Raw genomic sequence first — 27,762 nt, 5'->3', positions numbered from 1 at the left:
TGGGCTTTCTTTAGGTTTTGTCCAGTTGATAAAAGAAATACTCTTCCACGCTAATAAGTGTGGCTTTTACAAGATTGTATAATGTTGCTTCCTAAACTGAGGTAAAATGGTGACAAAAACGAGGAGAAAAAAGTCAATGAAAACAGATTTGATTTAAGAAAATCCAAAATATTATTCATTTATATGTAAAGATTTTATCATGAAGTTTCCATTTGAATTATATTTTGTACTTACCATCAATGGAAAAAAATGTACAGTAAAAAAAAACCTTCAAAAGAACAAAGTTTCTTTCCACAAATAAATGAAAATATTGAGTTTTAAATATTTATTGACAGGGGTCTATGGAACGTTCCATTTATCACTGGTGCCTACCTTGTCCACGGTTCATTGATCCCATCCCTACTCGGGTCATATACCCATCCCGACCTTGACCCTGATATGGCCTTTTGTAAGGCCGTACGAGAAAAGGTAAGAAATTTCAGATGAATCTTCTCATGGATAAGTGAAATAACTAATTGTATAACAATATGATATTGTAAACTATACTTTATTTTTGTCTACACAATATTTCACATCTATTATTTTCAATACAATTTACATTAATAATAATAGTGCATGCTCTACTTTGTCTACAATTTCTGGACTACTTTGCCCCTTTGAGACACAAAAACCACAACAGAACATTTCACATTTCTTATGTCTTTGTCATTTAATGATAAATCCATTTCTATCATTATTATCATTTCTATTGTTTTTGTTATAGGAAACGTTTATGTTTGTATCAAACATGTTCATGTACGGACATCAGACTGATCCTGAGAATTTTGAAACGACTCACAAAAATAATGATCTATTTGAGATTTTCAACAACCCATGGGTAAGTCTAGTTTTCCCTGATAAACACTACGTTTATGGAATAAGCATATAAATTTAATTTATAGTTTTTGAGGTGTTTCATTCAAAATTTCAATTGTATATCTAATTTATTGAATTATACCAATCCTATAGATAGAAAATGTTGAAATTTTAGGAAAAATCAGAGTTTGCCTGAATTTTCTGTGTATCTATTATTTGAAAAAGTTTACATATATTATTACATGTAATATTTCTATCAGATGTCCAGCTTGAGGCTTATAACACCCCACCGACCCCACAATGAAGGGGGTATAGGGGAATCTGTTTTTAAATTTCTCGACCATATTCAGTGAAACTCGGCTACTATGTTGGGGACCATGTTTAGATGTGCATTCAGATTTTCTTATCTCAATATTTTTGTTGTCATGGTAATCTGATGACTTTACATAGGTAGTATAAATTGGCCAATAACTAATTAATACCCGTTGTATCTATTTCGTCAAAATTTTGTAAATTGTTGTAATATTTGGATATCTATAATTTGACACGTCACATGATTCAATAATGGTTGCCATGGTAACGTAATGAACAAACATTAGGTTGCCATGGTCTCAAATAATTAGTGGGTTAATATGTTAGTCATTGGCTTACAGTTGTAGTTTTGGTTTCAGGACTGGGAGTTGAAGTATATCCATGAGAACTATTCTATAAGTCTGGACCCTAAATACACACTTCCTCAGGTAAGCAAGTAAATGTTTCATCATGAATATTCAGTCAGTTTGCAAAAGAAATGAAATGGTAGGGGAGATAAGTCCTATTATTTACACTGATGTATTAAAGATAATTTGGATACTTTCAAGTGTTAGAAACAACTGATTGAATGAAATACATGTAGTAATTATTTTAGATAAAAATCCTGACAGATCTGCAAATTTTAGCAAAGTTTTTGACAAGGCTTATCATAAAAAGTTGTAATATTACTAGGTCAATCATCATTTCATAAAAAAACCCCAAAAAAACCCAGCTAGGTCCTACCAGATACTGTATTTGTGGAGAAGAATTTACCCTATCACAAAGGACATTTTAGCTTGAAAATTTTACCCCACACATCATATTTGATGTACATATAAAAACAAGGTTGGAAAAAAAATTTGACTGGTATACATCGCGAAAATACAGAGAAATAACATTGGAAAATGCTCACACACTCATGGATATAGCCACCTTAGCAGTTATTGACACAGCTTACAATTTGATATACCTTGAGGCAATAACATTTGTATGCTTGGTTTTGAATATAAATGTAAGTGGCAAATGAGTACAAAGTAAGGGTCTTTTGCCATTTACAGATAACTTCTAAATTCAAACCCGCTTGGTAGAAAACTCCCATGGTTAACAGTATTGGAGTCACTATACAAAGGGAGGTAACTTTTACTCTTACTTTTGACAGCCTTGTCCCGATGTCTTCTGGTTTCCCATTGTAACTGAAACCTTTTGTGATGAACTCGTTTCTGAGATGGAGAACCATGGTGGTTGGTCAGGCGGTCGTGATAGCCACAAGGTCAGTATCAAGGTCAAATAATGTTTTGTTATGATAATTAATTTTGTTATTTTGTTGGCTTATCAAAAATAAATGTTAAAAGATTCAAACCATGAAGGAATAAAAATAAATATTTCATGCCTTACAATACTCATTTTACAAGTATTTACATATTTCAGAGGTAATGTCATTTAAGCATTTACTGTGCAATACGTAATTTTGCGCTGAAATATGATTTCACAAAAATAAGTATATTTACAGAATTGCGAAAATAATGTATTTGATTGTAGACTGTATGCAGACTTTTACATTATCAAGTCTGATTTTTCAGGATGACCGCCTCGCTACTGGATACGAGAATGTACCAACTGTTGATATCCATATGAACCAGATTGGATTTGAGAGACATTGGCTCCACTTCCTCAAGATCTACGTGTCTAAGTTACAACAGCGTGCCTACGAAGGCTATTTCCATGATGTAAGGGCCATGCTTGCTAATTTTAATTGTATTTATTATAGTGGTTTTCACATGATGAGCAAATCTCTTTGATTATAATTTTGCTATAAAAATGATATCTTTTTTGCTGATATCAAAATAGTATTTGGTCTTTTTTCTGTTTTAACCCGAAAACAAGAAATAATATAACTGAAATACTTATGTTTTCTATCAACATGGTTTATGAAAATATTTTTTACATTTTCTCTGAAATTTCACCATTGTTTTGTTGACAGCCTCCACATGCGATCATGAACTTTGTGGTGCGTTATCGTCCGGAAGAGCAGCCATTCCTACGACCTCACCATGACTCCTCGACCTTTACGATTAATATAGCTCTCAACACACCAATGGTAGACTTTGAGGTAAGAAACAAGCCCGACAATTATACTGTCTATTACAGAGTTATCTGCTCTTTAAGATAGGTATTTATTGGTTCATTCTCATGGGAAACTTTTCTATTAGTCTTACATACATCTTAAATCAAAATACCTACCCACTTATTGAATGTCTGAATAGTACATATGAAGTCTTTTGGAATGTTGTTCAGTATCATACATTGTCAACCGTAAAGTAACACAACACATATGTTGTACTCTCTGAATTAGTTCTCAATCATTGGCTTTTAGATTTAAATGAGCAGAAATATTGATTTCACAATTTCTTAGAAGATAATTGTTTTCTCAAATAATAAACCAAGGAATAATTTTAACAGCAAAGATAACAAGTTCTTGAAAAATACTTAAAAATGTTATGTTGAGATTTTTGTCAGCCTTGCTCTGTTCTTACATCATATGCTGATCTCTCCACAGGGAGGTGGATGTCGATTTATCCGGTACAACTGTAGCGTCCAATCAACAAAGAAAGGATGGATGTTGATGCATCCGGGACGTCTGACTCATTATCACGAAGGACTTTACACGACCAAGGGCACACGTTACATAATGGTTTCATTTATAGATCCATAAACACAGCATCTAGATGTGATTTAATAAACTTATCTTTCATGGACCCTTCATACATGTCTGTTTCAAAAACTTATAATTCTTCCTAAAGTTACGGACCACTATGATTCACATATTTTGACTACAATCTTATTTTAGAACTTTTCACGTTGGGCTATCTGCGCTAGAAAAAGATTGAGCAAAAATACAAAATCTTGTGTACTAAGGGAAGCTACATACTGCTTTGAAATTTTGATAGTATATTGTGAATTACTCATTTTGATAGATTCTGTTACATACAGCAGTGGAATTCATGCAATACAACATTATAATTTGTGGATTGATGACCATACAGGCTAAAAAGTTCCATGCTCTTGTGTGAATATTCACAGCCACTAATAGATACTTTGTATTTTCAATGCTATATATATATATATCTGCCGTCCATCAGTGTCTTCCTGTTGCCATGGAAATAAAATTTCTGACCTGCCAAATGTATTCAGGATGGCATTGGGGGCCATTTTGACTTTTATGGAGTGATCTCCCTTGTAAACGGGCATCAATTCCTATGTCATTAAATTGAATTGTGTATAATTCATTATATTTTTTTTTTCTCACAAAGAATAACTACTTAAAATCTGTACTTACATACTTCCAATAGCAAATAAGTATTACAGCATGCTGCTTCATTTGTGTAACAAATGAAATGTACTTTAATTTTTCTTACGGTATTTACTATTTCCAGGGTTTTTTGTGTTGCATTTTATTTAATCTGTCCCTGAAGAAATTTTAAATACATTATTTATAAATTTATTCATTTTTTTACCTCATTATTCAAGATTTCTTGATCAATTTTCTTGTTTTTTTTCAAGATGTTGATTTCAATTAACTCTTCATCTCAAACCAATAAGTGTTGAAATGGGTAACTGGTTGTATAGTTAAAGCTTTGTTTATGCCATGTATAGTACAGTATTGTTTGTAACTTATTTGTAGATTTATAGCTGTAAATTGTATGGTAATCATTACATGGGTGTTGAAGTCTCGATGACCTAAATGTCAAAATACCATTACATCTCAAAAATAGTTATTTAAAGATAAAATGAATAATTACATTACTATATCACTAACAAATATTATCATTTTACGATGCAATCTCATATTTCACACAATTTTTCTGCTAAAGCTAGGTTATAGAATTATTGCTTGCTAGAAAAAAAATCATATTTCACATTATTTTAAGTAATAAATTGTGAAAATTGTAGCATCTTGCCATTTGATATTCAATTATTGCATAATACACAAATCTATTGTAAAATAACCATGTGCGATAGCAATCAAATAATCAATTAAATAACAATTATGTATTGGTATATTACAGAGTTATCTGCCCTTTGAAGGTTGGTATTTTAGTAAAAAGACATTTTTTTCTCTGTTCGCAGTCACCAACTCCCAAGGATAGGTAACTCTATAAAATGCAAATAGAAAACATTTATTTGACATTATATCATAAGCCAGTAGGTGACACATAAGCCTTAGTCTAGATTGAGCGCTGGGTTTTATTCTATGTACAGTAAAATATAGGGGAAATGTTTGATTTTCATATAGATACCATAGTAGCATATTTATGCAACTTCAGCCTTTGCCAGTTTTCATTTGTGGCCATTATTTGTTGGTTTTGCCATAATTCACAACTTTCTTGGGGGAGGGGTATGGTGGTTATGCAATATTGTTTGAATCATTTGACTGATAAGTTGTTGATATGGCGGGCCCATATGTCATAATCTTGATCACCTTAATTCTTTATGGCAATTCAATTAAAATCATATCTTTCATAATACATAATTACCCCATGTTCAAGAAGTCTGATCTGTTAGAGTTACTTCCCTTTCTTTTCACTGCCTCTATGCAGACAAAGTCAATGAAGGGAAGTAACTTAGATAGGTCAAGGAGGAGACGGGTGTTCTACGATAACATGGGCTTTTGTTGAGTCAAATGTTATTTTAAAGTCATAAATATCCCTCTCTGATTGCCAAAGTTATTGTTTACACCACCTGTCTTGTATTTTCCCACCTTCTTTAGACTTTACTTATGTTAACAGTTAATTCTCCTTCAATTTTTCGTTCAGTACCACCTATGGGACAAAGTACTTTTCTAATGTAGAAAGTGAAGCACCAAATATAACTCGCTGTATGGAGCTTATTTTGTATTATTTTACTACAGTTTACATATGTTGACGGTTTATTGTTAATGTGATATATTATACAGTGTATGCATCAATCAATTAGCGCCACTGCTGCTGTGATTCTGCTAGTATCTCTTTTATATGTTAGAAACATATACATGTACAGTATAGTAATATTAATACTGCAGGTATCTTGCAGGATTTTTGCTGAAAACCTTTTTTTTCCCGGGTTTTTGTTCATAGAAATTTAACATGAGTATCATTTCAGTAGAACTGATTTCTAATCAAAACAATTTTTGAGTATTTAACTGTTATATTTGACTTAAAATGCATATTTCCAGCGGATGTTGCTGGATAAATTGAATATATGGTTAGGTAACTTGATATCTTAGTTGGAAGTTTTGGTTTTGGACAGTAAAAAAGATTTTGGTTCCAAATATTTTTGAATTGTTGAAATATACCTAATACATTAGTTATTCTCTATTAGTAAAATGTTAGATCAGGTTGAGTATAGATGTCTGAATTTTACTGTCCATTATAAGAGAGTGATCTGCATCAATAGCTGAGTAGAGAGTGATTGAACTGTTCTGTATTCTTTAAAGTTGTTTGATTCAGAAAAAAATTCTTAATTTGAGAATTATCATTGTTGTTAATTGAGAGGTTGGTGTACATTTCTTCTGTAGATCAATGAACACTCGTTAGAATTAAGATTTCACCTCTATGAAAGAATTATGTTTTACAACATGTAAATTTATGTCTGTTACCAATTATTTGCAAACAGGCATCTTGATAATTTTAACAAATTGTTTTGATTGACTTCAGAGACATGCGATTTTTGTCAAATATTTTTGTAATTTTGGTATCCTACATTGCGATGCCAGACACTGTGACTTGTGGTCTATAAATTGTCAGATAAATGTGATACACATGTCACATTCGCGTCCGAGGAAGGAATGATATGTGCCAGTATCAGATATTTGGGTCCAGATTGGAAACCTCTAGTCATAATGTTATGTTGAATGAATCTCGACGACGTTAATTGTTCATTGATCTTCTAGAAGGTTCACTTGAATATTGCTGCCATTTTGATTGATGTTACAGGTATAAATTTTGTCATATTTTTGCAAAAATAAAAAGTTATTTCATTTAAAGATGTATTCATTGTTTACTCTGGAGATTGCCCTGTGTCTATTACGACGTCTACTTGGTCAAGTTACTCTTTGCATCTGTCAATCAAGATTAAAAATGGGTCTAAAAACCTCAGAATTTTGGTAAATTTTGAGAATGACTGTGGAAAATATAAATGACCTCCAACAGAAAGTACAACTTGGCCAAGTTAATCTTTGCTTCTGTCATTCAAGATTAAAAATGGGTCTAAAACCACAGAATTTTTGTAAATTTTGAGAATTACTGTGGGAAATATAAATAACATCCAACAGAAAGTACAACTTGGTCAACTTACTCTTTGCTTCTGTCAATCAAAATTAAAAATGGGTCTTAAACCACAAAATTTTGGTAAATTTTGAGAATTAACAGAAAGTACAACTTGGTCAACTTACTCTTTGCTTCTGTCAATCAAGATTAAAAATGGGTCTAAAACCTCAGAATTTTGGTAAATTTTGAGAATAACCGTGGAGAATATTAATCACATCCAACAGAAAGAACAACCTGGTCAAGTTACTCTTTGCTTATTTGATTATTCTGGCTATTTGCATATTTTCTTTTGGAAAAAGATCTAAATAAGCGGAAAACATTGTATTTTGAAGTCGTGCTCCACATTTTTAAAGAAAAGTGAATAACCAGTAATGTTCCATTTATCTATACTGTATAAGGAACAGGGTCGTCTGTGATACACTATACAAAACTTTTTATTGGATCATCTGACTCACGGCAGCTACAGCAGCCATCTTGCAACATGATTGTGTAATCACAGATTGCCAGTATAAGACGGATTTAAACCAAGTTAATTCCATCAATAAGATTGAGTGGAAAGCCAGGAATTATCTAAGATGGTCCTGTCCAAGTGTTGTTATTCTTCGCATCGGTGAGATATCCAAGATGGCCACCAAAGCTGCCATCTTGAAAATGCATTTAATTTTTTTTCTCCAGTTCCAATGTTTTGATTAAATAACCAGTGGTCCAGCGGTCACCGGAGTTCAGATACAGAATGAAACAAACACATATAAACACTATATTGGCCAATCAGGCCCTATTTAATCTAAGGTTTATTTTGTTACATCAAATTTGTAAATAAAAAAAAAAAGATTTTTGAAATTTTAGCTATTTTGACCCCTTTTGGCCCGCCCCTCTAGCCCCTAGGGTGGGCCAGGACTAATAAGGATATATATTATGTCAAAATGCTATCTCAGGCTATTAATTCTAACCCATTTTGACTCATTTATTACATGAATGTAGTGCATGAGACCAGCCAGTATTGTAGTGTGTTCTCCTTTCTCCCACTAAGTGATGGTGTAATAGCAGTTATAGTCTGTTTCATATTATCAGTATTACACCCATAGGCATGAGAGAAAAAAAACTGTTTATGGTTAATAGTGTATACCAGAGAATAAACAAAAAAAGCATGATCAAACAGATCAAGACATTTCAGGACTTAGTAGATTATATTAGGTTACAAATGTGATTTTGAGCATTAGTATAAAAATCTTAAAACCATATAAGTCATCAGTTTCATCCTATGAATAACTGGTACCAAGTTATGATCAGAAAAAAATATCAGTTCTTTCATGCCATATAAAATGTCAATCTTGCACCTTTTCAATTTTCCAAATTGCAGAATTACTGCAGAAATATTAAATGAGGTAACAAGAATCAAAATTTTATAACAAAAAAGCATTTATAAATTAAAATGTTGGTTGTTTTTGCTAGAACTGTAAAATGTTGGGAGGCTTTGAAACATGTTGATCATATTTGATCTATATCAAAGCCTAATAGTGTTACTCTATCTTCACAAATAATTTCGGTATCTGAGATAAGAAAAATATCTTTAGCGGTTTCTTCCAAATACAAGTGATCTTTCAGGGTTAGCTTTCATCCAATTTTGTAAAATATGTTTTAGTGTTTTAATATTTCTAAAATAACCCAAAATAATTTCATCTTTAAAGTAATCATATAATATTTATATAATATAATTAATATCAAATCATTAAACAGTGGGGCCTCCTTGACATATAAGACTAAAGACTGATAGGAAAAATGTTATTAGAATTGTAGGAACTCATCAAGCATTCTCTCAAAATATTTGGAAAAACTGGGAGGTTAAAAAATAATATTTAGAGATTGGTGACTACATGTAAGTAACTTGGGAGACTGCTACATGTACTAGAATCTATGTATAATCTGTTGTTGTAATCCAAGATATAAATCAAGTCTCTGATGATACACTTACAATGAAGTGGGAATCTTAAACTTTATTTGATTTTTATTAGATCTAGCTTCATGTATGTAGTGTTGGTATTCATTTAGAAGGATTATTGCACTACTACCAGAAACATATAGATTCCACCAAGGATTTATAAGTCTCATATACGTCCTTGACAAACACAAAAGCTCGTGCGTTGTACTTTCCCAAAACCCAGTGTGACTTATCCTTCTCATAAACGTCCTTGATTCTACATATGATATGTTTCTGAGAACTACAAGCACTTCTATTCAAGAATGCCTTATTCATTATTTCTATATCACCTTATCAATCAATAAACAGTTCTCTGGTGTTTGTCTTTGTATATATACACTTATATTTCTTTTCGTGTAATCTCTTAATGGAAGCACTAAAACCAGTAAAGTCATTTATTTGAAATATGTGAACATTTCCCGCGCTGAGAACTTTTGGTACACAAATGTACCGGAAGTCGCCGGTGATACCCGAAGATTGCCGAGTAAAATAACAACATGGACGGTCGACAAGACATGGCAGCTATGTTCGAGTAATGAGGACAGTTTTTCTGCTCTGGAGAGGAGTTGAAGAAAATCATAGGTATAAGATTCTGGTATATAGCATGTTTGTGAAAAAATGCCCCGCATGCATTTTTGCAAAACACTGAAAAATCGGAAGAAATGTCGAAGACGACGATGCTGATACACAAAGAAAAGTTGTGACAGTGGCTGATTTTTACGACAGGGGTCGTCGAACACAACTTGTTGGGCAATGGGTGGTCAATTTGATACCATTTGGTTTTATATTGACTATGTAACTTTAGATTTTCTGCCGCGTATCTATTCTACACGTACACAAGGGGAGCCAGGTCCATTTGTTTATGAAAACCTCACGCTTCTAAAATTTGAAATAAGAGATATGCAGTCATTTAAATATCAGCAGTTAGGGCCTAACAGTTAAATATCGCTCGCCTGCTTTCCCTTTGGCTATGACATGCAACCTTGGTCAATAATAGCCTTCTTTCTGAATGGAATACTATCCTAACACACATTTATATCGTACTGTTCTGACCCTGCAGCCAGCCCATCTGTTAATGTGCATTCAAAATTGAAATAAACACATTGCTACCACCTACCAAAAAATAAAAGCTGTGTTCAAACTATTTCAGAAGGCATGTGTCCCCTTAATTGTTTTCAATGAAATTATTGCTAGTAACTGGACTCTTTTCAGCATGATTTGGGGCCGAGAAATTCAGTCCCCATTCCCCATGGCAAAACCTCAAATTTTTCCCAGTTCAAACCTAAATTTCCCAAAATCAATGTTTCTTGAAAACTATCCAAACATATTGCAAGAAATTTGTGGGTTATGGCTTAAGATATTTGTGAATTGGCTTCAGAAAAGTACATAAACTACACTAGAAATAAAAAAAATGTTATTTGTTATATGCTTCATTTCATATTTCATAATTTATCCCAAATCTTTTTTTGTCACACATTTTCCCCAAAGCAGCAAGATAAAACCCTGAATAAAGTAAAATATACATGTTTACATCTGTATCATGAATTATACATAATATGTGATGAAATGCTGTCGGATGGGAACAGGGGGTCAAAGTGGGGTGTTTATATAACGCCTCATTTTCTAGAAGTGGGGAGGGGAGCTAATTACAGTGAATACGGTAATTGGAGCATGTATTACCAGTATATAAGAGTAAAAAGTTCCAGGGGTTTCATTATCTTTCAGGAGAGGTGGTACAATTGCAATTTCAGGGGGTACTTTTCTATACCATCTGTATGCTATCTAATGTAATTTAGCCCATATCAGACAATTCCACAACCCCAGAAGTTCAAATTGCAGTTACCAGGTACAGACAGCTGGTCGGTGGTTTTATCTGGGTACTCTGTCTTTCCTCCACCATCTAAACCTGGCTCATCCTTAATGGCTGTTATATGGCGTTAAACTACTGTAAACCAACTTTTATTTGTGGCTACTAAGTTTCGCGAATTCCGCTTCAAAACAAGTTTGCGGAGATTTACTTTCGCGGATCAGATTATCGTTCTACTTTCATAACTTTTTCTGACATAAATAAAGTATTTATAGGGTATTACAGATCTTGGCTTGTTGTGTGAAACAGACTAGTCGTATACTTGCGTTTGTGTAAGGTACATGTATTTCATTCGTAAAAGGCCTAATTGTGTCAATCCCTAAACAAACACATACAGTACGAGAGAAAAGAACTCACGATCACACATATAAACAATGGAATCTGCCAGTATTAGCAACGATCAGTATGCCTAGAGTTGTCTTTGGGTAAACATGTCGGTATTGTTTGTTTGTTTGTTTGTTTGTTTGTTTGTTTGTTTGTTTGGGTAAATTGTTTGTTTGTTTGTTTGTTTGTTTGTTTGTTTGATAAATTAACGTCCTATTAACAGCTATGGTAATGTAAGGACGGCCTCCCATGTACGCGGTGTGTTGCGTGTATGTTGTGCGAGGTGCGTGTTTTGGGAGACTGTGGTACATTCATGTTGTGTCTTCTTGTATAGTGGAACCATTGCCCTCTTTATAGTGCTATATCACTGAAGCATGCCGCCGAAAACACCAAGCAACACACCCCACCCGGTCACATTATTCTGACAACGGGCGAACCAGTTGTCCCACTCCCTGTATGGTGGCGCTAAGCAGGAGCAGAAACTACCACTTTTTTAGACTTTGGTGTGTCTCGACCAGGGGACAGAAAACAAAACAATGTCCCCTCACCAAAACGAATGCAGATAATGATTTCCGCCTGTTGTGTCATGGCGGCCGACACAAACACCGTCTCTTGCAGATGGTAGCGTTCTGGGATTAGTTTTACTGTTGATTGTTTATTTAGTTTTAACATAGATAGTTTACTTCTGAACAAATATGATCATCTAAACAAAGCATTTTTTAACTATTCAGCTGTACAAATGTTACAATAATAATTCGCGGAGATTAACTTTTCGCGATTTTTAGTCTATCACGAAATTAGCGAAAGTAAATAGTATGCAAGTAAAAGTTGGCTTACAGTAATCAAACCCAACACGGGAGACTAATTGATAAAAAATGTTTGATACATGGTAGCTTGGGCAAATATAATTTACATATTTTAGTGCATTTAATCTCTTATGTTACCCATGTATGTCTAATCCAAGCCAAGTCCTATTCTTTATAATATGTATTTTTCATTTTCAGCTTTTCAAACTGCCATTATCACTATAAACTCTGAATACATAACCAACAGTAATGTCAGAACAGCAACAACAGCAACAACAACAGCCTCAGCAACAACCGCCACAACAACATGCACCTTCTACAACACCTCAACAGCATCAGCAACCACAGCAACAATCAAGTCAAGGTCAACAGCAACAACAGGCGCACCCACAACAACAACAACATGTTCCTCAGCAAAACCAGCAACAACATCAACAACAGCCACAGTCCTCGCAGTCACAGGTACGGATGGCCGTAAGTGTTTTACATTTTTATTTCTCTCTTTTGTAAAGTTTTAAATAGTCCTGACTCAAGATTTCAAAATCCTCGCTGGGAATCACTAAGCTTTAAGCTTGTTATCTGATATTAAAACATCGGACATTTAAAGGCAAGTATAGACTTCTAATTTTCATATAATGACGTATCCTAGCTCACAGCTGCCTAATGATGATAAAAATTAATTAAATATTGCTTTAAACAGTATTGACTGATTTTGGTTATACTTGTAATTGTGAAAATTCTTATTTTAGCAAAATCAAAATTTATCTTAATTGACGTATTTGCTTATTTAAGTAACATGATGGCAATGGTGAATAAATGTACCTGTACAGCTTTATTAATGTTATCAAAATAATAAATGCTATAAAAATCCATTTTGATATTTTCAGTATTTTAGCAATGGCATGCACATTTTTTTATCTTTGTGTTGTAAACATATATTCACAAGCAATTTGGGTGTCATAAGAATGATTCTATAAATACATTGTAACAGGTACAACAGTCTGGTCAATCTCAAACATCAATGCATTCTGTATCCAATATGGGGACCTCCAATTCAGTACCGATGACCTCAATGACAACCAATGCCATGGCGACCATGGTGGCGGCAGGTATACGGAACCCTATTCCACAAGTGCAGGTGATCCCACAGATGCACAGCCCACCGTATATATCACAGTTTCCATACAACCAGCAACAGATCATGCTACAGAATGCAGCCATGCAAGGTAAAAATTCACAGGAAAAAGTAAAAGTTTCTGATAATACCAAATATTCAAAATTAGGATATTCAGTTATCAATCTTATCTACTTTTAAATAGGGCCTTTTCATCTTTTCTGTATTTGCACATTACAGAGTTATCTGCCCTTGTGATTATGTATTGATTGTGACATCATTTTATTGTGAGTTTAACATCATACTTTTCGGAGAAAATGATATGAATTGTACTCATAAAATAATGATGTTGAAATGAATATTTACCCGCAAGGGAGCTGACTCTGTAATTTGACTGAGGAAAATAAAGCCTTTTTTTTATCACTCTTTGTATAGAATTTTGCATTTTCCTAAAATTGTGCAGCATTAATTGGGCATGTCCAGTTGCTTTGCTCTTGTATTATGATTAACTCTGATGGTATATAAGAGGCCACCAAGTTTGAGTTCATATGAGAGATTGTTTTATGTTTTAGCGGCCATGCAGGCAAGTGCTATGAACATGAACTTGAATCCACAACAGCTCAACATGAACATGAACATGGCGGCCATGGCGATGCAGAGACAGCCACAGTCTGTTAACAACAACTTGAGTAGTCCTGGTAATCTATTATCACCGAGCCCAACAACTCCAACACAGGTATGTACAATGTACATTTTCTATCCACTCCAATTTACATTACAGTGTGACAACCCTAGCCTGGTATCTAGCAGAGGTTTCCTGACTCTTGTTAACAGTGTCATGGGCGGTATTCGTGGAATTTGCCTCTATCCAGTTGGCATTCATATTGGCTATGAATGCCAACTGAAAGATGTTCAATGCATAAATGAGTGTTTTCATAAGTCTGTGACTGATGTACTTTTCTGGTTACAGGTAGGATTGATTTCCTTACATTACAGTCATAGCTTTAAGATATTATTTTTTGGTTCAAAGATTTTATGATATCATGAGAATCCTTATATTTATTGATAATATATTATGAGTAATTATTATTTCTTTGACGTTTTTCAATTGCAGCAAAACCCCGGAATGAATTTCAGTTCTGCGGTCACATCACAGGTGTCCAACAGCAATGCGCAGTCTTCTAACGGAAAAGGAGGCTCAAATGGAAACAAAGGGCAAACAACTGGGATGGGCCAGATACAGCAAGCCCAGGCAACAGCTTTAGTTGGCGGGAAACCCATCATGCCTACACAGGGCATGCAGACGGGTGGTCCTCAACCTTTGGTCTTATCACAACTTAGTAGGTATCAACTAATGCAAGAGTTTGGGAGATGGCCCCTCTGGTCAAGTAATCACATGCATGTTTCCATTCAATGTCATAGCAAATGTTGTAGCATATGCAATAAAAGAATTAAAGAATTACAGTGGGCCCACGAAAATCTGGACGCTGATAGTCCAGAAAACTCACAATCTGGACAGAAGTATCAGGTAGCAGACTTGATTATTGATTAAGAATCTAACACTGCAGAAAATTAACAATCAGGATGGTATGAACTTAAAATGCAAGTGTACAGATTATTGAGGTCCCCTGTAAATCAAGCAGATTTCTGTTTCTAGGTTTATTACAGTGCATTGTGTCACAGTAGCAGATCAGAATCATCAGATATTTATAGGATTGATACTTAACTTGGGAAATTGTGGCATACACATATGTGAAATATTATGAAATTCTTTAACTTTTGTTCAGGTGTACTCCCCAACCCACCGGTGGCTAACACTCAAGGATTTGTTACTGGACATGTAAGTTGGTAATTTACCTAAGTAATAATCACCATCATTCTCAGATGTGCTCTCCTCATTATAACAAGATGACTTGTGTATACTGTTCAGAGCAGTTAGGATTAAGTGTCCTGCCTAGAGAACACAAAGGCACAGATCAGTTCAGATCTCATCTTCATAAATATGTACTTATTGCATTGTCATACTCATATCATTTGTTGAAATAAAAATAAAAAATAAACCAACATATATATATAAATTGTTACATTGATAAAATATTTAGTATTTGCAATATTGTTTTATCAGAAAACTTCAATAGTTTACCTCATTAATGTTTTAGTGGACATTTACTGTATATTGATAGAGTTTTCATTCTATGTTTCCAGAAGAGAGCATTCTTCAAAATCTTTCTTTAAACGTTTTTATGTAATTCCATTTCAGTGTTTAATGTTATGTGTATTTGATAATTTCTGTTTACATTTTTGTTTTCTCAGAGTAAAGGACAGTCTATATCCCTGAGCCAGACTGGTCAGTCTCAGCTCATCAATACCCAGGCACCAATCCGCTTCTCACAACCACAGATAGTGTCCAGTACCGGTCAGATAATCTCATCTCATGTCCAACCCATGCTGGCCAATCAGGCGGTCCTACAAGCTATGGCTAGTCAGCTACAACAACAGGGCATTCCACTGGCCCATCAGCAGCTTCTCTCAGCCCCTGGTCAGTCTCCGACTATCCTATCTGCGGGACAGTCACTGTTTTTACGCCCCGCTGGTCAGCTCCCGACACAGCAAGGTATGATGACTGCCACAGGTGTTCAGACTATCGGGCCAACCATGAAGGGTGGCCGCATGGAGATGCCACAAAACTTGCAGGTCAAGTCGAACGCTGGGTCAGTGGCCTTGTCAAAACAAGCAGCTGGAGCTCAGTCTGCAGGGAAAGCTATCCTGCCATCACTAGGTAAAAGTAACACAGCTAAAATTCCACCTACACAGATGGTTGGTCAGCGGGCCAAGCTATCCATACCCAGTCTGCCTCGTACACCAAAAGGCCGACCACGAAACCAAAACAAGAGTACGGCAGTAACCACAGCCACAGCTGCCACCAACACAGTGGCATCTGCATTAAAGGCCACAGCGGCAGCAACCAGTCAGTCAAAACCTGCCACACCTACCACCCAAGTTGTGAACCTTGCATCACCAGCAAAGAGTCAGTCGGATTCTGAATTAGAAGCGGCAAAAAAAGCTGCACCACATGAAACAACCACAAATGGAATCACAGACACCAACCAAGCAGATGTTGGACAAAAGGTATTCAGTTAAGAATAGAGGAGGACAAAAGTAAAGAGGCTGTTGAATGTTTTGAAAAATGTACTTTTGATTACTTAAAATGAAACTGAAACCTTGATCTCCCTAACCTTTGGACATATTTTATTTGTATCCATGAAAATTTTAAAACATGTTATAATCTACACTTAAGAAAAAATGTTTATAACCTATCTTGAGTGAATTTTGCACTCTGTAATTCTTTTCCAATTAAAGTAATTTAGGTTCTAATACAGTGTTATTCTGTAGAGAAAGTACACCAGAAAATAATGTTAATAATCAGCGTAGGTTCTATTACGTTTTAATATGTTCAATCCGCAAACATTAGTGAAAGATGCTATATTTTAATTTCCAATTATATGAAAATAATATTTTAATGTTTGTTTTGACAGGAATCACCGGCTGCAGATCCTCAGCTAGTGAACTCCACAACTGACCAACCCGAGGAGCAGATGGACACTAATGAAAAAGCAGAAACGGCTGCAGTTGCACCGATCGTAGTGGAGAAACAACGTGCCATAGTTAAACCGCACATACTGACACATGTGATAGAGGGCTTCATTATACAGGAGGGGCCGGAACCCTTCCCGGTAAGTATATACTTACACATGTGATAGAGGGCTTCATTATACAGGAGGGGCCGGAACCCTTCCCTGTAAGTATATACTGACACATGTGATAGAGGGCTTCATTATACAGGAGGGGCCGGAAACCCTTCCTGGTAAGTATATACTTACACATGTGATAGAGGGCTTCATTATACAGGAGGGGCCGGAACCCTTCCCGGTAAGTATATACTGACACATGTGATAGAGGGCTTCATTATACAGGAGGGGCCGGAACCCTTCCCTGTAAGTATATACTGACACATGTGGGTAGAGGGCTTCATTATACAGGAGGGGCCAGAACCCTTCCCTGTAAGTATATACTTACACATGTGATAGATGGCTTCATTTTACAGGAGGGGCCGGAACCCTTCCCGGTAAGTATATTTATGGAAATTCTTTTTTGACTTTTATGTATTCTGGTACATATTGGGTAACCATTTAGATTTGTTTTGCGTGAGTTTATATTAAGTTATAAAATTATTTTTTGAATGAAATATTTAGTTTTAAAGGCCCACTACCTTTCCGAAACGGTTTTGGATTTTTAAAATGGGAATGTAAAACGAGCTTAATAATTTTGTAGAGTTGCAAAAGTTATTAACTTAACGTTAATACTACACTTATAATCACCTCCTAAACAATTTAATTAAAATAAATAAAATGTTAATTTTCATAACGCGGGTCGTCTTATGTTTTCCCCCGTCGTCCTAAATACCGCGCGGTAGTTGACTATCACTGCGGCAGACGGTAAAACAGCGAAATGACTCTCCATTGTGATCATATATTAAGCAGGAAATCTTGCATATGTTTGGTGTTGTAACCTCATCTTAGGCCATCGGTATATATTTTCTGAGGTAATTAATGTTTTTAAGAAATCTTTATTTTTTGAATGAAATATTTAGTTTTAAATACAAATGTAAAGAATTTTATGTTATCAGGTATTTCAGGGATATATTCTACAACACTTGATAGTAGAACTGTAAAAGGATTTTGTAGATCTATATGCCGTTTTAGTGGTATAATCCCAGGCTTTTTTCCCCTTTAGGTGGAGCGCTCGTCACTTCTGACTGAGTTTATACCCCCAAAGCCTGGCCAGACAGAAGAGAAGCCAGCCGACTTAGACGGTGAATCCTCTATGGAAGATGCTCACTCCTCAGTTGTCAGTAAACCAGGTTAGTAAACCAGGTCATGTACTTGAATTACCTCCCTTGAACTCAGTTTTGACAGTAATGCTCAATGAACTGATGACACAGAGAGGTAATGTATTCTTTTGGTGTTTAATCCTTCTGGTAACAGGATACATTTGATTTTAATGTTCTTATATTTTTTTTATAAATTTTATCACCAAACATGCTTATTGAAATTTTGAAATGTGTTTAATGAAAATATTTAAGGTTATGAAAGGAAAAAATACCTATATATCTAATTATTTAATAGGGGAAAATACCAGACGACCATTTGTAAAGTGTGAGTTCTGTGGCAAAGATGAACAATCTTCAAGATTTAAGAAATCAAATAGATTTTGTTCAATGCCATGTGCCAAGAGGTTCAATGTTGCTTGTTCACGAAGAATATCCTTGTTCAGAGTTCGTGGCAGACCACGTAAGTATCTACCCTGTATTGTTGTACTGCTTTACATTTGTATAGTTTAATAATATAGTTGGTTAATTTTTTTGCGGGTCAAAACTTATGTAATTTGTCATATCATCTAAACAGAATATTGTGACCTGTTTGTCGAAACATTAAGTTATAATAATAACTAAAGCCATAATAAGCGACTTTAGTTTTTGACTCAAGTCCATGTTTTCTGTTTAGAAAAATTGGGCCTGGTTATAAAAGAACAAACATTTCACTATACCTTTTTCTAGTATCTTGATGTGATTACAAAAATAATATTCTAGCAGCGAGCTCTATAAGCAACAAGTTTCTTCTGTTGTCTGAAGTTGTTTACCATCATCTTTCTTGAGACATAAACTTGACCTTCATTTGTTGGATTTCAGCTTCTGATTTTTTTTATCGAGATTTAAGATTGACTCTGATTTGTTAATTTTCAGCTTCTCTTGCCTCAGGTGGTAAGGTGATCAAGAAAAAACCTATGTTTGGTGTACGGAAAGGTTGGAGAGGTGGACGCGGATCTCGCATGTCCTACAACGTTAGTATCCATTTGACTGTTGTCAGGTTAATTTAGTTACTAGAATTTTATGAATTAAATTTCTCTCTTACAATTATAGGATGACAAAAGGATGCAAAATGAAAAGAAAATACTATTTGATTGGAATAACACAAGTAAATGGAATTTACAAATCAATGATTCAGCCGCAAAATAAAACAATGAAATAAAAAAAAAGTGGTGCAATTTAAAGTTTCACTTCGCATAGGATGGTGTAATTACTATTACATGTGGAAATGCTGATGACCTTCATGAATGTTGTGAAGACTGCCTGGATGATTTGCTATATTCCTGTTTTGTCCTGATAGATGTCTGGAGACATGGATATGGATGACAACAGTCAGTTTGACCATGCAGAACAGAGTAGTTCTCCAAGCTCGGAAAATGAGAGCAGTATGACTCCAGACTCGCCCACCACAGTGCAAGGACAAGGGGATGGAGACTTTCCTGATACACCTCAGTCTAATCCAGCTCGCTGGAATGTAGGTTCACTCAATACATCTTCTCCGTGTTTAGTCCTAGTAGCTGAGGTTAACTATTTAGGGATTTTGCAAGGAAGCTTTTGATGACACTCTTGTCTTATCTGAAAAATATGCATTCTTTTCACCAGAGAATGAATGATTCAGATCTCTTAATAATTTAATAATTTGCCTTTGCAAAATTGCTTCAAAATATTAAATAACTTTTGTAAAGCTTGATACACAGCCATGTACTTGATATTTTAAAATAAACAACTTCAAGATTCTGAAAGCCATAATAAATCAGTACCACTTACAATTTCTTTAACCAGATCAATCTATATGGCAACATCTTAATTTGTTTCAGGTCATTCTTTATTTATACACGACTGAGTTATCTGCTCTTGTTAGTCAGTGTTACTAGTTACATCATGTGTTTGTGAGTGTAAAACATAATATTTTTTAGAGAAGACAATAAATTTGTTCATACCAACTTCTGATATCATGGTCAATACCTACATTCAAGAGTAGGTAACTCTGTAGTATGTGACAACAGAGACCATTATCATAATCATTAGGTCACCTGAGACGAAGTCTCAAGTGACCTATTCTAATCGCCTTTTGTCCGTCGTCGTGCGTCGTCCGTCGTGCGTCGTCCGTCGTCCGTCGTATGTCCGTAAACAATTTACATTTTCGACTTCTTCTCCAAAACTGCTGAAGCAATTTCAATGAAATTTTGCACAAACCTTCTAAGGCATAAGGCCAATCAAAATTGTGAATTATATGGTCCCCACCCCCCAGGGGGCTGTGGGAGGGGCCAAAAGGGGTAAAATTGAGTAAAATTTCAAAAATCTTCTTCTCTACTCACAGATGTGGTAGAATCAAATACTCTTCATAGATAGAAAGGTCTTAAGGTCCTTTACAAAAATTGTGAATTATATGACCCTGGGGTCTCTAGTTTCCCCCTGGGGAGGGGGTTAAGTTTACTATAGTTTATATTGGGAAAACACATTTTTGCGCATTATTTGGTCATTTGTAATAGGAAATGAGTCAAATGTTGTCAGAATTATCAGTATGAGAAGGCCATTTAATCCTATTAACAAATTTTCAATGACTGACCCCCAGGGGCCTTAGGGGCGGGGTCAAAATGGGTCAAATAGGCTAAAACTTCTAAAATCTTCTTCTGAAATTCTGGAAATGGTAGAATCAAATACTTTTCATAAATAGAAAGGTCTTAAGGTCCTTTACAAAAATTGTGAATTATATGACCCTGGGGTCTCACGTTTCCCCCCTGGGGAGGGGGTCAAGTTTACTATAGTTTATATAGGGAAAACACATTTATGAGCATGTTTTGCTCAATTTTCATTGGAAACGAGTCAAACTTGGTTAGAATTTTTAGCCTGAGATAGCAATTTAATATCATATCCACATTGGTCCTGGCCGACCACCTGGGGGCAGAGGGGCGGGGCTAAAAAAGGGGTCAAATAGGCTTTATAAAACTTCAAAAATCTTCTTCTGAAATTCTGGAAATGGTAGAATCAAATACTTTTCATAAATAGAAAGGTCTTAAGGTCCTTTACAAAAATTGTGAATTATATGACCCTTGGGTCTCACGTTTCCTCCCTGGGGAGGGGGTCAAGTTTACTATAGTTTATATAGGGAAAACACATTTATGAGCATGTTTTGCTCAATTTTCATTGGAAACGAGTCAAACTTGGTTAGAATTATTAGCCTGAGATAGCATTTTAATATCATATCCACATTGGTCCTGGCCGACCCCCTGGGGGCAGAGGGGCGGGGCTAAAAAAGGGTCAAATAGGCTTTATAAAACTTCAAAAATCTTCTTCTGAAATTCTGGAAATGGTAGAATCAAATACTTTTCATAAATAGAAAGGTCTTAAGGTCCTTTACAAAAATTGTGAATTATATGACCCTTGGGTCTCACGTTTCCTCCCTGGGGAGGGGGTCAAGTTTACTATAGTTTATATAGGGAAAACACATTTATGAGCATGTTTTGCTCAATTTTCATTGGAAACGAGTCAAACTTGGTTTGAATTTTTAGCCTGAGATAGCAATTTAATATCATATCCACATTGGTCCTGGCCGACCCCCTGGGGGCAGAGGGACGGGGCTAAAAAAGGGTCAAATAGGCTTTATAAAACTTCAAAAATCTTCTTCTGAAATTCTGGAAATGGTAGAATCAAATACTTTTCATAAATAGAAAGGTCTTAAGGTCCTTTACAAAAATTGTGAATTATATGACCCTTGGGTCTCACGTTTCCTCCCTGGGGAGGGGGTCAAGTTTACTATAGTTTATATAGGGAAAACACATTTATGAGCATGTTTTGCTCAATTTTCATTGGAAACGAGTCAAACTTGGTTAGAATTATTAGCCTGAGATAGCATTTTAATATCATATCCATATTGGTCCAGGCCGACCTCCTGGGGGCAGAGGGGCGGGGCCAAAAAAGGTCAAATAGGCTAAAACTTCAAAAATATTCTTTTAAAATTCTGGAAATGGTATAATCAAATACACTTTATAGATGAAAAGGTCTTAAAGTTTGTTTATAAAAATTGTAAATTATATGACCCTTGGGTCTCCTGTTTCCCCTTGGGGAGGGGGTCAAGTTTACTATAGTTTATATAGGAAAAACACATTAATGAACATTTTTTGCTCAATTTTCATAGGAAATGAGTCAAACTTGGTTAGAATTATTAGCCTGAGATAGCATTTTGATATCATATCCACATTGGTCCTGGCCGACCCCCTGGGGGCAGAGGGGCGGGGCTAAAAAAGGGTCAAATAGGCTAAAACTTCAAAAATCTTCTAAAATTCTGGATATAGTAGAATCAAATAATTATAGATGGAAAGGTCTTAAGGTGTTTTATTAAAGTTGTGAATTATATGACCTTGGGGTCTCACGTTACCCCCTGGGGAGGGGGTCAAGTTTACTTTAGTTTATATAGGAAAAACATATTTGTGAACATTATTTGCCCAATTTTCGTAGGAAATTAGTCAAACTTGATTAGAATTATTAGCCTAAGATATAGCATTTTAACATCCATATCCGTCCTCGATGACCCCCTGGGGGACCAGAGGGGCAGGACCAAACAGGGTCAAAATGATTAAAATTTCAAAAAATACCTCTAAGTTCACAGGTTTGATGGAAGCAAATACTCTTCATAGTCTAAAAAGTCAAATTTATAAATCACTGACCAACTTCAAGGCCCAGCATATGGTGTTTATATGTCTTTAATTTGTTTCATTATTTGTTTCATTATATATTCAAACTCAGGTGACCGTTAAGGCCCATGGGCCTCTTGTTTAGAATTTGCATACATTTTAATCGTGTTTGATTTGATCCCTTGACTTCTTTGCAGGTTGTGGAGGTTTATGAGTTCATCAAGTCTATGCCGGGATGTGCACCGTACGCTGAAGAGTTCCGATCCCAGGAGATTGACGGACAGGCACTGATGCTTCTGAAGGAAGACCATCTTATGACTGCCATGAGCATGAAACTTGGACCGGCCCTCAAGATCTGTGCTCGCATCAACACCCTCCGTGATGAAGCGGTGTGAGGAAGAATTGTTGTAAATTTTATGTTTTAATTCATTAATATCACGGAATGGAATGGAATTCTCCATTTTTATGACGGAGAATCTTTGATAGTTTGACAATGGAATGTGAGACCTGTCACATGATCATTGATAATATAATGAAATGTTGTATATAATAATTATGTAAGTGACAGATACTGTACACGTTGTTTAAGAGGATGTTTTAAACAAGTGCTTAGTGCTCATTCAAAAACTTTCTATGCCCTTAAACACTCTTGGTGCCATTAAAACAGTATCTCTGTCTGTTGATATATATATCATTGATCTTTTAACGCTGGTGTTAATTGATATTTTATATTGAATAGTTTAAGACTGACTATAGTAATTCCTTGTTTTATTTTTTCATTTAGGAGCAATATTTGGTGCAGAAATTAGATTATGTTAACCGTTGTGTATATATAGGCAACAATGAAATTTGTGTAATACACTATTACACATAAAGAATCATGATTTCATAATTTATTGATCTTCGCCAAATTGGTTGTCGGTAATCATAGAACCACAACATGGATGTAGATGAAAAGGATTGGTCTCTTGAGAGTATTTTTGTTGCAATGACTGATTTTCCTTTGATATTTGCCAGCGCAACTTAAATATTTGGTGACATGAGATTGTCTCCCTTTGTGATCACAGCCTGTATGAAGTTTTAAAAAACAATTTCATAGGCGTCTCTGAACTCGTGCTACATGTTTACTAGCTAAGTGATTTATCCTTCTCATCTCTTTCTTTGATCTTATTAATACAGATTGAAATAAAATTACTGTGAATTAGACTGAACAGGGTATATTGTAAAACCTATTTTATTGATGAAGAGAAGGGGATATCTAATATGAGTCTTAATTAATTACTGATATGTTGATATGTGATGTGTTTAGAGATTTTATATACATCAAAAATGTAATTATTTTGTAAGACCTTAAGATTTTATCAGGAGAATATTGTTTTAAAATAGGCAAAATATCTTCACCATTAGGATAAGATTTTACTGTTTTTGTTCTAAAAAAGATTTGTCCTATGTAACATAAAGTTATGATGTGTACTTTTTTTTTTATGGTGTTCAGCTTTCTAACGTTTGTTTGTAGACAAACTTCATGACATCAATTAACAATGTATATACCAGTATACTATGCTCAGTTTAGGTATATCCTTGGTCACCTCAAAACTAAAAACCTTTTTACATCTTGAATGATCACCAATGATAAATGTGCTGTGTATGTATTTATGTATTTACACATTTGGTAAAATGGTACATCACTAACCATTGTAGCGTGTACTCATGAACTATTTAAAAAAAGTTTTGTTTTCGTCTCATTAAATATTTAGAGTCATGGTCATGGACGATTTTGAAGGTGAAGCCTGAAGGAAAATGTGAATACCCAGATAAAATAGGCTGACTTTGAGTTTGAAGGGACAAACTTGCAAAATAAGACTTAAAACTTTTTGTTTAAAATCAAAATACAATGGACATTTGAATTTGTATTACCCCATTTACAGTTGCATTTTGATATCTTCTTCACTATGGCATTTTTTCTCACTTTTTTTTCATTCAATTTACCTTCACAAGGTCCAGCCTGTCTGTATACTGGTACCTTGTTACATTGTTATGGGATTCTATTTGTGTTGATGATGTTCAAGGAATTCACCACCCAAAAAAATAAGCAGCTACCGTTCTTTACTTAATCAAAATGATATTGACACCAAAGAAGATTTTTCATCTATACTCTATGTCATATAAACTTTATGTTCATCAGTACATGCACATGTGTACGCAACTCATGTGTTTTGAAATTTTCAAAACATCTGAGAACATCAAAGAATTTGTTGTGGTTATTCAACACACCAATTTATTATACAGCAATATTTGTTGTATTAATGTATTATTGTCTGTGCATCAAATTGTAAAAGTTTTCAATAAATTGAACACATTAATTTCTTTTAAAGTATAGATATATTACAATGGAGATGTTTTATTCTCAAAACCATTTACAATATCGGATATTAAAAGACTTGCAAAAAACATTAAAATAAACCTTTTTCATAAATAGGTTGTAGTTATGAATTATTGCTTGCTAACTTCTTTTCTTTCTGGAAACAGAATCGACCTTTAAATTCATATCATATGCGCCAGGTCTTTATAAGATTATTACATAGATATTCACAATGAACTCTGTGGGGAAAAAAAGCAAAATCATGTTGAACTATATAGGAGTTTGATCATGTGGATTGAGAATCTGAAATAATAAAAGGCAAAATTATGGGGATATCGAATATCACCATGTGAATTTAGAATAATGGACTTTGAAATTATGAGGCTTTGAAAGTCCAACTGTTGTGTTGGATCCATAAACTACAGAATTATGAACTGTTACATACAACTTGTAATTACTTTGTCAAGGTTTTAAGAGCTTTAGATAACAACTGGTAATCATGGTTACCACTGATTGATGCTTTGTCGGGTGGTTTTATGAATAGCCATCAGAAGCTTTCTTCAACCTTGACAAGTAAGTTGTCCTATTAGAAGTTTATAATTCTGTAATTTAGAAATAATGATGGTTTGAATAGCAGCTTATTTCTTCTAAACTACTTTTTTACGTGTTTGTCGATTTTTTTTTTATTGAAGAAAGAAAAACGAGATTATGTGTAGATAGAGAATGTTGTGACAGAGATGTTAAGTGTGACATTGAAGTGTTACGTTGAGTTTTTGGTATCAATTCAGCTGATGTATGGCTGCTGTGAGACTTACGTGGGGTTTGTACATTGTGTAAGTAATTGTAGTTGTAGTTTTGTCTGACAGTCATTTCTTTGTAAAATTTAATCAATATTATGTATATTTATATATAAGTAGCACTTCTGGACCGGGATTATCCTGGTCATGGCACCAACTTAAAGAGCAGCAGAAAAACAGCCATACAGGGGTTCAAACCTCCGACCTCCAAACACTAGCCAGATGTTCTACCAGAGTTGTCTGGTCATAGAATCGCTACACAAAGAAAATTCTAATATTAACTGAAATATACCAATATATCGGAATTTATTGAAGTTTTGATGTTGTAAAATACCTGAAAATTCTTTTTTCTTGGCCCAACTGATTTCTTAAGCTAAAACCTTCAAATGTAAATGTAATTCTTTAATGTATCAGAAACAGTTATTTTAGATCAAAGTAAATGTAAATCTTTTATATATTTCTTTACATGTACTTATTAAGAAAATTTAGGCATGTCTGGCTACTTGTCCTATTAACGAATGCAGTGAACGAGTCGAGACTCTGATCAAAGGATTGTAGTAAGAAAATATGGATATGATGTTTTACACCTTTACATGCTGCATATGGATGGTTATTTTTGTATGTGTACAACAACTTGATGTTTTTGTGGCTGACTGAAATATTCAAAGAGAAAGACCAACACAACGAAAAGGCATTAAACACTGATGTGAACTATAGAACATTATCCTGTTGTTCTGGTTTTGAATTTCCATGCCACCTATGAAGCAAAGCTTTGGATATAAGAGTTATCTGCCCTTGTGGGTATGTACTGATAATTTTGCCATTAGTTTGCGACTTAAAATCATGATATGTTATTTTCTCTGAAAAATATGATGTCCTAATCATCATCACATGAAGGGCAATCAATACCGACCTGTAAGGGCAGATAACTCTGTAATTTGTATAGATGAAATTCTAAAGGATCAAGTAAATCTATAGTAAGTGATCATGTTTCAGCAGGAAGGAGAAGTTTTATTTTATCTGGCTTATCCTAAAGTCCTATTAACAGCCATGCTCATTTAAGGACATGCCAGGAAAGCCAGAGTATCCAGAGAAAACATGCTGACATGCTGACCTTGCAACCCCCACATAGGATTCTGGAGACTCATGGCCCAGAGGTGGAGGACTTGTGGTAATGTGTCTGGATATCTTAACCACTCGCCCCTTCCAACCCTTGTGGATAGAAATGAGTTTAAAATGGTTGTGTGCATAAACTCAAAAACCTATTACATGTTTATTATCAATTCCATTTATACTTACTTAAACTTTATTTTTCACCTATTTCAAGTTCGTATTAGCATTCTCACATTTGGCAAACCGAATCGGCCGATGTTTGCCGAATGGGTATTCTTATTTCTTTGAAGCTGAAACTATTTTCGTAGTTATCTCCCTTGGGCTCATATGTTCCTTTGACATCTTGGTTTTCTGGTCAATTTATTTCAAAAAGTCAGTCAAGGCTAGTT

At 34.7% G+C, this 27,762-nt stretch overlaps 2 protein-coding genes across 3 annotated transcripts in view; both read left to right on the top strand.

Moving 5' to 3' along the window:
- Positions 1-7,168, top strand: part of LOC138314695 (procollagen-lysine,2-oxoglutarate 5-dioxygenase 1-like) — a 47,394-nt gene extending 40,226 nt beyond the window's left edge. The window contains exons 14-20 of the mRNA XM_069255211.1: positions 336-468; positions 764-877; positions 1,527-1,595; positions 2,306-2,416; positions 2,727-2,873; positions 3,128-3,256; positions 3,704-7,168. Coding sequence (XP_069111312.1) covers positions 336-468; positions 764-877; positions 1,527-1,595; positions 2,306-2,416; positions 2,727-2,873; positions 3,128-3,256; positions 3,704-3,859 — 859 coding nt within the window. The 3' untranslated portion in view covers positions 3,860-7,168. The remainder of the gene's footprint in view (positions 1-335; positions 469-763; positions 878-1,526; positions 1,596-2,305; positions 2,417-2,726; positions 2,874-3,127; positions 3,257-3,703) is intronic.
- A 2,720-nt stretch (positions 7,169-9,888) lies between these two features.
- On the top strand, positions 9,889-26,984 carry LOC138318762 (polyhomeotic-like protein 2). Of its 2 annotated transcripts, none has more exons than XM_069261454.1 (13): positions 9,889-10,011; positions 12,625-12,888; positions 13,418-13,652; positions 14,113-14,276; positions 14,655-14,880; positions 15,328-15,380; positions 15,854-16,669; positions 17,077-17,274; positions 18,335-18,461; positions 18,727-18,891; positions 19,344-19,441; positions 19,768-19,941; positions 23,299-26,984. In XM_069261454.1, exons 2-13 carry the CDS (start codon positions 12,676-12,678, stop codon positions 23,494-23,496), a joined length of 2,667 nt encoding a protein of 888 aa, XP_069117555.1. In that variant the 5' UTR covers positions 9,889-10,011; positions 12,625-12,675; the 3' UTR covers positions 23,497-26,984. The 2 variants fall into 2 exon arrangements, with proteins under 2 accessions (XP_069117555.1, XP_069117547.1); XM_069261446.1 differs by having other exon boundaries at positions 12,625-12,900.
- Positions 26,985-27,762: the final 778 nt, after the last annotated feature.

This window comes from Argopecten irradians, chromosome 1 (assembly GCF_041381155.1).
Source record: "Argopecten irradians isolate NY chromosome 1, Ai_NY, whole genome shotgun sequence".
In the NCBI taxonomy this organism is placed as follows: Eukaryota; Metazoa; Mollusca; class Bivalvia; order Pectinida; family Pectinidae; genus Argopecten; species Argopecten irradians.
The sequence above is the reverse complement of the archived record's forward strand: the minus strand, read 5'-3'. Positions and strand labels throughout refer to the sequence as shown.

Bases quoted from the DNA above. Each gene is read 5' to 3' on its own strand.
- LOC138318762 (XM_069261446.1), top strand. From the start codon at position 12,676: ATGTCAGAACAGCAACAACAGCAACAACAACAGCCTCAGCAACAACCG. The intron at 13,653-14,112 runs GTAAAAATTCAC...TTTATGTTTTAG, and splicing joins ACAGAATGCAGCCATGCAAG to CGGCCATGCAGGCAAGTGCT. The intron at 19,442-19,767 runs GTTAGTATCCAT...TTGTCCTGATAG, and splicing joins GATCTCGCATGTCCTACAAC to ATGTCTGGAGACATGGATAT.